This window comes from Physeter macrocephalus, chromosome 14 (genome assembly GCF_002837175.3).
Source record: "Physeter macrocephalus isolate SW-GA chromosome 14, ASM283717v5, whole genome shotgun sequence".
Taxonomy (NCBI): domain Eukaryota; kingdom Metazoa; phylum Chordata; class Mammalia; order Artiodactyla; family Physeteridae; genus Physeter; species Physeter macrocephalus.
In genome coordinates this window covers 74,052,353-74,062,543 of record NC_041227.1, presented here as the reverse complement: position 1 = coordinate 74,062,543, position 10,191 = coordinate 74,052,353, and the positions used below count along the sequence as shown (strand labels likewise).

General features: G+C 51.7%; 1 protein-coding gene across 7 annotated transcripts in view; it reads right to left on the bottom strand.

Annotated features, from left to right (window-relative positions):
• Positions 1-6,253, bottom strand: part of DTX2 (deltex E3 ubiquitin ligase 2) — a 36,336-nt gene extending 30,083 nt beyond the window's left edge. For 2 of the 7 annotated variants that reach the window (XM_007103969.3, XM_007103971.3), the window contains exon 1: positions 6,129-6,225. Coding sequence is in view for 1 of the 7 variants with exons in the window: in XM_055090257.1 (XP_054946232.1) it covers positions 4,088-4,112 (25 nt within the window). In the remaining 6 variants the exon portion in view is untranslated. Of the gene's footprint in view, positions 1-1,119; positions 1,271-4,087; positions 4,314-4,779; positions 4,945-6,128 lie in introns of those variants that run through there. The other 5 variants (XM_007103970.3, XM_028498662.2, XM_055090258.1 and 2 more) reach the window with 5 other exon arrangements.
• Positions 6,254-10,191: the final 3,938 nt, after the last annotated feature.

The following is a 10,191-nucleotide window of genomic DNA, read 5'->3' as shown; positions in this document are numbered from 1 at the left end:
GGCCTCTCCCGTTGCGGAGCACAGGCTCCGGACGCGCAGGCCCAGCAGCCATGGCCCACGGGCCCAGCCGCTCCGCGGCATGTGGGATCCTCCCAGACTGGGGCGCGAACCCGGTTCCCCTGCATCGGCAGGCGGACGCGCAACCACTGCGCCACCAGGGAAGCCCCAGTTTTTAGTTTTTACAAATTGAGCCAATGTTTAAAAACTGGACTATCCACCATTAAAAAAAAAAAAAAATCCAGATTTCTAGCTTCTCTTGAAAACCAGAAAACCTGGCAACATTTGCAGGCCTGACCCAGATTCATTATGCAGCCAGCAACAGCGAGCTGCAGCACTGTGGTGGCTGGTACTACTCTAAAGGTTGCCACAGTTACCACAACTCCCCAGGGCAGAGCCGGCAAACTTTTCCTATAACGGGCTGGAAGGTACATATTTTAGGCTTTGTAGGACACTGGGTGTCTGTTGCAACTACACAACTCCACCACTGTAGTGTGAAAAGAGCCATAGGCCACACATAAACTAACTGGCGTGGTTGTGTCCCAATAAAACTTTATTAACAAAAAGAGGCTGTGGGCTGGATTTGGCCCATGAGCTGGATTTGGCCCATGAGCCACGGTTTGCTGACCTCACTGTGGTCCCACTGACCTATAGTTGAGAAATACTTCTTTGAACCCGTTTCTCTATTGAAAAGTGGGAGAGTGCTTATGCCTCCGGCCAGCCTCCCCTATGACATGCCTGCCCTCTGTAGACATGTCAGTCTTTGCCCAGCACCTGAGGGTGAAAGGCAGCATCCAACAGCACGGCAGGCAGCATGTGGTGAGGGGCACCCTCAGGGAAGCCCAACCTGCTTCCCAGAGCCACACCTTTCCTTGCATCAGGCAACTGGGCCCTGGCCTACCTCTCTTCTCTCCACCCTCCCCCGTGACCCTCTCATCTGCTCCCATGGCTTTAATAATCCCATGCACGCAGAGCATCCAGATCTTTCTTCAGATGTCCTGCCTGAGTCCCTTAAGCCCTCTGCTCCAGCCATCAGCAACTCCAGTGAGAGCCCAGAACCGGCCAGGCTGTTTCATGCCCCTCACCCCCCACCAAGAGTACGCATCCCACCTGTCCACTTACTCAATTCTTAATTCCCAGACTCTCTTCCCAGTGAAATCTTTCCTACATCCACTCCTGCCTTGCACGGAGAAGTGGCCTCTTCTAACCACCAATGTCCATGTGACGTCTGAGCGCAATTATCTACTCGTCCCCTCCACTAGGGCACGGAATCCTAAAAGGCAAGGATTATGGTCAGGAAAAGATTTTCCAAACGAGGCACAGAACGCTGGCTATACATGAAAAGATACATTTCACTATGTTAAAATTGAGAATGGTTGTTCAACAAAACACGCCTCAAAGAGAGCAGAAAGTTAAAAGCTGGAAAAAGATATTCACAATAAGCAAGAAGGATTAAAATCAAGGATATATAAAGAACTCCTACCAGTCAATTTTCTTTTTAAAGCGCCAAGAAGCCCGCAGAAAAATTGCAAAAGAGTGAACATATAATTTACAGGAAACACACATGCCAATAAACTTATGAAGAGATGTTCGACATCAGGGCTCAGGGACACAGAAATCAAGATCCCAAAGATCCCATTTTATACCCATTCCATTGGCAGAAATTTTAAAAAGTCAGCCTATATCAAGTGTTGGCAAGAGTGTGGAGCAAGTGGAAGGCCTACATTCTGCTGCTGGTGGAGTGAAAACTCGTACAACCACTTCAGAAAAAGTCTAGTAACAACTGCAAAAGTTGGACATTTATTCACCCTATGACCCAGCAAAATACCACCCCTCAGCTCATACCCCAAGAAAACCTCTTGCATATGTGCAACAGGAAACGTGTACGGAAATGTTCAGAGCAGTCCGCTCGTGACAGCAAAACTGGAAACGAGCAGGTACCCGTCAACAGAAGATCAGACACATAAACTGTGATTTGTCCACACAATGGAATATTATTCAATATTCAAGACAAACGAAAACAGATGACATGCAATACTATGGACAAACGGTAGCGATATTTTTTTAAGTGCCTTAGGAATACACAGGTACCATAAAACTACATAAACATGAAAGTGACGGGATAATGGTTATCTCAGGATGGGAATGGGAAGAGAGATCAAATGATTGGATGTGTATTTTGTTTCAAGATCCTGGCTTTTGTTGTGGATGGCTGAAATGCAGGAACTGACGACACATTAAAAATAACTTCAGGGGCTTCCCTGGTGGCGCGGTGGTTGAGAGTCCGCCTGCCGATGCAGGGGACGCGGGTTCGTGCCCCGGTCCGGGAAGATCCCACGTGCCGCGGAGCGGCCGGGCCCGTGAGCCATGGCCGCTGAGCCTGCGCGTCCGGAGCCTGTGCTCCGCAACGGGAGAGGCCACAACAGTGAGAGGCCCGCGTACCGCAAAAAAAAAACAAAAAAAAAGCTTGATAACAAGTGAACGCAAGCCGGGAGTGAACGGTGATCAGTGTGTATTAATCTACTTCTCTGTTTACCTGAGGTGAAAATTAAAACAAACACACAGAAGGAACTGTTTAATTTTCTGTACTCCAAGTGCCAAGCACAAGCCCGGGCACACAACTTCCTAAGCGTGTGTGCGATGAATGAGGGACGCTCCTCCCTCGCCCGTGGCCCCATTCCCGCCGGCCTCTTCAGGACCTTCCACAGGTCTGAAGCCAAACTCACCTTCCTTGCTAACGCCCCTCTCCTCCCGGATTCCCTGGCTCTGCGCTGGCCCTCCTCCGCCTTCTCCCCCACAGCCCAGCGGCTGCCCTGCCTTGCCCTCTCCTCGCCTCCTCAGACCCCACCGCTAGCATCTGGTCGGGACCTTTCTGCCCCTCACCTTGACAAGCACTCTCTGCCGACTGGCTTCTCCAACTCCTGCCTCTCCTCGTCCACCCCAGAGACAGGTGCGAGGTTGAGCTTCCCGACACAGTTCTGAGCCTCTCTCTTCCGCACCTCCCCTAGAGCTCTAGGGATAATGTTCACGTTCCCTGGGCTGACCCCAAACGCCCATCACAGTCTGGTCCCTTCCTATCGACAGTAGCTGCCAGCGCATCTCTCTTCAGTACCCTCTTCCATCTACACCTTCCCCTCCCCGATCCCTCCTAAAGAGTGTAAGTGATGAGCTGCTACCCCATATACCGCCAGTTTCCCCAACCCCGTGCCTCGACTTTACCCGGAATCTCACCCACTTGGCCACCCATCCTCAGCTGACCCACACTTTCAAGGCCCAATTTAAACACCTCCGGGATGCTGGGATGTGCCCACTTGACAGAAAAATCCCCTTACCAACTTCCACGGCATTCTGTCTGTCGTCTATAGTTCTCTCTCTTTCACAAGACCAGGAGCAGCCAGAGGGCAAACTCCCCTGAGAGGAGGGCAAACTCAGAAGCTGGCAGTGGTGTACGGAAACAGTCACAAAGAGAATAATCTAATCCATTCCACGCTTTCTAGCCAGGGTGCTCATTTGGCTCATTTCTAGCCATGGCTCATAAAATGCCCACCCTAGGGCTTCCCTGGTGGCGCAGTGGTTGAGAATCTGCCTGCTAATGCAGGGGACACGGGTTCGAGCCCTGCTCTGGGAAGATCCCACATGCCGCGGAGCGGCTAGGCCCGTGAGCCACAACTACTGAGCCTGCGTGTCTGGAACCTGTGCTCTGCAACAAGAGAAGCCGCGATGGAGAGAGGCCCGCGCACCGCGATGAAGAGTGGCCCCCGCTTGCCACAACTAGAGAAAGCCCTCGCACAGAAACGAAGACCCAACACAGCCAAAAATAAATAAACAAATGTGGGGTTTAAAAAAGAAAAAAAAAAAAAAATGCCCATCCTAGGACTTCCCTGGTGGTCCAGTGGTTAAGACTCCGAGCTTCCAATGCAGGGGGCTCAGGTTCGATCCCTGTTCAGGGAACTAAGATCCCACATGCCGCGTGGCACGGCAAAAAAAAAAAAAAAAAAAAAAAAGCCCTTCCTGGAATTCTACTAAAATCCTTCTGTTCCCCTGAGCCTTGGCATGACCCACAAAAGCCCCCGCTCAGCCCCCTGCCTACCTTTCCAGGCTTCTCGGCCCCGCATCCACACGTCGCTTCAGCCACAATGAGCTGCTTACAGTGACCCAGACATGCCAGGTTTCTTCACGACTTTGCATATACCGACTCCTCTGCCAGGTTCCGCCCCCTACTTCCTTGGTCCTACTCCTTCTTCACAACCTTAGCTATCATCTTCTGGAGGCTTCTGGACGGACGTTCCCTCCTGGGCAAGGGTGGGGTGGGCTCCGCCCTGTGATTATCCACTCCTCAACATGTATCACACTGACAACACCTTGTCACTGTCTATGGTTTATCTTTTCCACCAAACAATGAGCTCCTGGAAGACAGAGCTTTTGTGCCTGGTCACTGTACCCCCAGCACTGAGCAAGGGGCTTGACAAAAAGGAGGCACCCAGTAAAGGTTCAAGTAACAAAAGAAACTAAAATTTCCAGTTCAAATGCAGAAACCGTGACTCGTGTCCTTCAACCCATAAAGCACGTCTGAAGGCGGAAAGCATCTTCTAAGACTGGTTAAACAGGAGAAGCTGCTGGCAGGAAGCCACCTGAATTTATCTGAGACAGCTGGCAATCAACAATCAACTCCCAGGGCTCACGTTCATCCTGGGGGCCTCAAATTCCACCCTCCCCAGTGCCCACTTTCTCTACTGAAAACCAGATCGGGAAGGCAGCAAGGTAAAGTCCCATGGCTCTCACCTTTTCTCTCTGGAGAGCTGGCACAAACTGTGCCTTCTTGATGGAGATACCAGATCCTTAGGAGGAATGACTTGTTTGAGTTCCCATCTTGATATAAAATGCAAACAACCAAAACCGGGCAAATCTGAAAGGCTTGCTGACTCAGCAACACAAATTCCAAGGCACCTTTGCCAACAAGGAAGAAGATGATCAGGTTTTAAATTGAGAAACAGCAGTTAGGGAAAACGAATACACAGATGTCTGGTCTGTGTGCTGTGGCTGGGGACTGGAAACCACCAGATTTATTTTCCAACAGCCTGGGCATAGCAGAAGGTACAGTAGTCTCCCTCTGCTTACTCAATAACCAAGGGGATGGCTAAAAACAACAACAACAAAAACCCCCCAAAACAAACAAACACACACTAAGCCCTTCCACAGAAAGGCCTGAAAGGACTTCGTAAGCCAGTCTGCAGTGTAGGTAGCCAGGAAATCAACACACCAGAGAGGGAAAAAGTTTGGCCAAGGTCACATGGCAAATGAACAAGAAACCTAGTTATAGTCATACTGATGGTTTAAGTAAAGCCTGATTTTGGCTACCCGAAAGACCACAACTCTAGAGGAGCTAGGAGAGCATGCAGAAATATTTTGAGTTTCTTAAGGGTCCAAGCGTCTCTGCACAAACTATTTCCACTGCTACTGGCACTTAGGGAAGAGGAACCAGTGTGGGGGACAGCAGCTGGCTGAGAAAGGGTAGTTTCAGGGGGAAAAAAACGTCTCCTAAATGCTCTTCACAGCATATACATTATGCCCTCCCCACGAAAGTGACCCAGGGTCCCAGGAAATAGGCACTTCCTGGAAGGCAGACCCTACATGAGGCGAGTTAGGAGTTAGACTAAGGAGGCAAACTCCCCTAAAGTAGAGCCCCTGGCTCCAGTGAGCCGTCCACCGGGAGGCAGACCCCAGCAGAACCCAAACGCTAACTAGGGCAGCCGGTGGCATTATCACCAGCGCCTCCTCCAAGTCCTGTGGGAAAAGGTACACTCCCACAGGCGGACCAAACTCTGTGTCTGCGGCCCTCCCCCTGCTAGCCCTTCGGCTTCCAGACCGGCGTTCACCCTTCCACCAGGTCCAGTCCTAAGCTCCCAGCGTCTCCCAATTCCCCCAACTCCCTCCCCCGGGACATCTATCCGAAGGCCGGTCCCCACAATCCCCCACCTCCCCCGTCACGCCGGGGCTCTTCTCCGGCCCGGCCCAACCTTCCCTCACTCCTAAGCCCGCCCCCTTCCGGTCCCAGATCGGCTCGGTCTCCCCAGCGTCCCCGGGACCCCAGCCCTGGCGACGCGAGCAGGTGGCCTGTCCGCCCCTCTCACCGAGGCTGAGGAGGGCGAGGGGGCAGGCGGAGGACACCGCCGGGCTCAGGCTGCAGCCCCCGCTGGGCCTGGGCACGACTCCGGCTCTGCCTCCCAGTCTAACGAAGAAGACAGCCAAGAGTGAAACAGCGTCGCTTCCTTGCGTCCCAGTGCGCATGCCCAGGACGCTGGGCCTTCTGGGAAACGTAGTTCCAGCGGAACAGCGTGGGGCGGGGCCGAACTCGACGTGCACCTGTTTAGGGGTATGTATCCCAAGAGAGCTTCGTGTCTAGTTGGGGAGACAGACACTTAAACACACAACTACAGGACTCCCCTGATGGCGCAGTGGTTAAGAATTCGCCTGCCAATGCAGGGGACACGGGTACGAGCCCTGGTGCAGGAAGATCCCACATGCCACGGAGCAACTAAGCTGTCGCTACAACTACTAAGCCTGTGCTCCAGAGGCCGGGAGCCACAGCTACTGAGCCTGAGTGCCACAACTACTGAAGCCCGCACGCCTAGAGCCCATGCTCCACAGCAAGAGAAGCCACCGCAGTGAGAAGCCCGCGCACCACAATGAAGAGTAGCCCCCGCTCACCGCAACTAGAGAAAGCCCGCGTGCAGCAACGAAGACCCAGCGCAGCCATAGGTAGATGATAGATAGATAGATAATAAAAAAATCAAATTAAAAAAACACACACCTACAATCTAGTAGGATAAATGTGATAAAGGAGTGGGAGCATAGAAGGGGGTGCCTAATGCGTGGGGTGGAGGTCAGGAAGACATCGCAAAGGAGGTGACATCTGAATTGGATTTTGAAGCCTGTATAGGGGTTTGCCAGATGGAATACAGGGAATCCCTTGCAAAGGATGAGAGATGTGAAAGTGCCTGACGCATTCAGGAAGCAGGGAAATGTCCTGTGTGGCCAAGGCAGAGGGTACATGGATGGGGTGAGGACAGAGAAAATGGATTAGGGAGTGGCAGGATATGGGGAAATGTCTGGGTAAGATTATGATGGACTCTATATGTCATGCAAGAAATTTAGGCCACTGGAGTCAATTGAAGATTAAGCAGGGGAATGAGAGTAGGCATTGCATTTTAGAAGGATACCCTTGTGGCGGCAGGTGGAGGATAGAGAAAGGAGTGGGGAGACCAGTCTGGAGGGTGTTGTCCAGGTCGAAGGTGATGAGGCCTAAACCAGACTGGTGACTAATCTTTTGGGATCATAGACCTCCTGTAGAAAGCTAAAGAAAGCTATTCCCAGAAAAATGCTCAGATGTGTTCACACATGTGTATACACACACATTTTGCATACAGTTCCAGGGGATTCAGAGTCCTCTGAATCTTGGACTCTAGTTGAATATCCTTACATAATCTAATGTCACTCATACTTTATCAGGGATTTGAGGAAGATTCAGATTGCTGGAGATGGGGAAAGAGCCCTCCCCCAACATTCAGTTCAAACACTTCATTTTATAGAGGAGGAGAGAGGGGGAGTAACCCACCAAAAGCTAGTGAAGGAAGAGAAGGAACAACTGCAGCAGGCCCAGTTTCTTGTACCCTAGGCTGGGACCCCTTACCACCCGGAGCTGACTTAGAGGACATAGGCTTTGAGTCTGGGGAGGCATCAAAGTCAGGTTCTTCTAATTATGCCCAGAGCCAGCTCTCCATTGAGAAACGAAGGGTAGCGTTTTACCTGTGATTTATACTAGATGCCTGCCATGGCTACAGATTAGGATGGGACCACTTCCCTTCCCCTCTCAGAGCCCCAGTTTTCTCAGCCATAATCATTAACAACATGTCTAAATCACCTAGTAGGTTCTTCCCTCATTACTCCCATTTTAAAGATGAGGACACTGAGGACTTCCCTGGAAGTCCAGTAGTTAAGACTCCGAGCTTTCACTGCAGGGGGCCCGGGTTCGAGCCCTGGTCTGGGAACTAAGATCCCACATGCCATGCAGCACAGCCAAAAAAAATAAATAAATGAAATAAAAATAAAAAGATGAGGACACTGAGGCACAGAGCTTAAGCAATGTGTCCGAGGTCACATAGTTGACAGCTGAGAGCTGGTCTTTTCTTTTTTTAATAAACTTATTTATTTATTTATTTTTGGCTGCGTTGGGTCTTCATTGCTGCACGCGGGCTTTCTCTAGTTGCGGCGAGCGGGGGCTACTCTTCATTGCGGTGCGCAGGCTTCTCATTGCAGTGGCTTCTCTTGTTGCAGAGCACGGGCTCTAGGTGCTCAGGCTTCAGTAGTTGTGGCACGAGGGCTCAGTAGTTGTGGCTCGCGGGCTCTAGAGCGCAGGCTCAGTAGTTGTGGCGCATGGGCTTAGTTGCTCTGCAGCATGTGGGATCTTCCCGGACCAGGGCTCGAACCCATGTCCCCACTACTCTCGAGGTAGTGTCTGACTCCAGACTTGAGCACCCCCATATGGCTGGCCTCACTGCAGGAAAGGCGGGGATGCAGATAAAATGGTCTGAAGCATTAGAAAAGCCTTTCAACACCCAAAAGATATTTTCTTAAGTGTTTCCTTTTTCCTCAGTGAAACACTGGAGTGTTTGTCCAAAACCCCACTGCACACACACGTAGACACTCAAATGGATAGAACGATGGTGAGAGGCTGGCTGGGAAGGTTCTGGAACCTAGACTCTAGAGAGGGGAGGACCTCTAAACCCAGACTGTTAGAGCTGTGGGGAAGTCTCAGGGGCTCAAGCTTGAGAACCAGTGTGGTAGGCCAGGGGGAAGGCTGAGGCGGAGAAGTTCCACAGGGGCAGGAAGTAGGACACGGTCTGGAAGACTGGGTGCATGGGAGTGTCCTCCCATGAGGTAGAGCATGCTAGAAAAGTGGGGAGGTCAGTCAGTCAACCTCACGCATTGAGTGTGAGGTAGGGGGAGGCGTCGAACAGCCAGGTTTGAGGCTCTGGAGAGATCTGGGCTAGAGATGGGGATTTTGGAGTCACAGGCGAGGAAATCGAGATCACCTGGGAAGGCTGCAGAAGAGGGGCAAAGGTCAGTCCAGGGCTGAGGAATGCTGACTTTTGAAGGACAGATGAGAAGCAGAAGTGTCTGGGGAACAGGTTGGACTGGGGGACACCAGGTGAGCATGATGGCAGAGAACCAAAGGGAGGGTTCCACGAAGGGGGAGCTCAGTGGCGACAGACACTCTGAGAGGCCCAACCAGCTGGTCCCCTGATGGGGAGCCCATCCCAGAACCCAGGACTCCTGCCTTCCAGTCTTGGGCTCCCTCATCTTTCAGTCAATCGGCTGACGTCCAGAAAGGTCCCAAACTTCTGAATTAGGGACAGGAAGGCCATGGGTGACCACACAGTGGCTTCCATTGAGAGGCAGGAGCTGAGGTCATGGAGGTTAGGAACGCAGTCTGGAAGCATAGGCAGCTGTTCCAAGAGCAATCTTTGTGTTCCACACATGGGAGGAGGAGATTGAAGGGGGGGGCAGAGGATAAATCCACACGTGTGGAATGATGCCACTTGCGTAAGGATGCCCGTGGCCGTGTGCGCTTGGGAAGATGCTAGCCAACACACTGACGCCCAAAGGGAGGGAGTAACAGGTGATAGTCACTTTCTTTGTACTTTTCCTGTAGCATTTCACTGTGTGCCAGTGAATAGTTTCCATTTTTATAACCTGAAAAGAAAGACTATTTTTATTTGGGGAAAAGTAAAGAGTTCCGGTCGTGAAAAGAAGCGAAATAGGACAACAGCAAGAGGGAGAACGGGGGACAGGAACTTTGAAGTTTTAGGCAGGAGAGAGTGAGTGTGCTGTGTTCTGAGGCTGCAGCAGGATGTCCCTCAGGAAGCTGGAAATGAGGGAAACTGGATTGGCCACTTACAAACTGAACTTCAAGCCAATACACATAGCAGAAGGGGGCTGGTTAAATAACCCTGGAACGCTAGGTAGAAAGAATGAGGAAGACTCACAGGTGCTGATGGAACTGGTAGCCAAGATCTATTTTTAAGTAAAAAAGGAACTTTCAGGGCTTCCCTGGTGGCGCAGTGGTTGAGAGTCCGCCTGCCGATGCAGGGGACGCGGGTTCGTGCCCCGGTCCGGGAAGATCCCACATGCCGC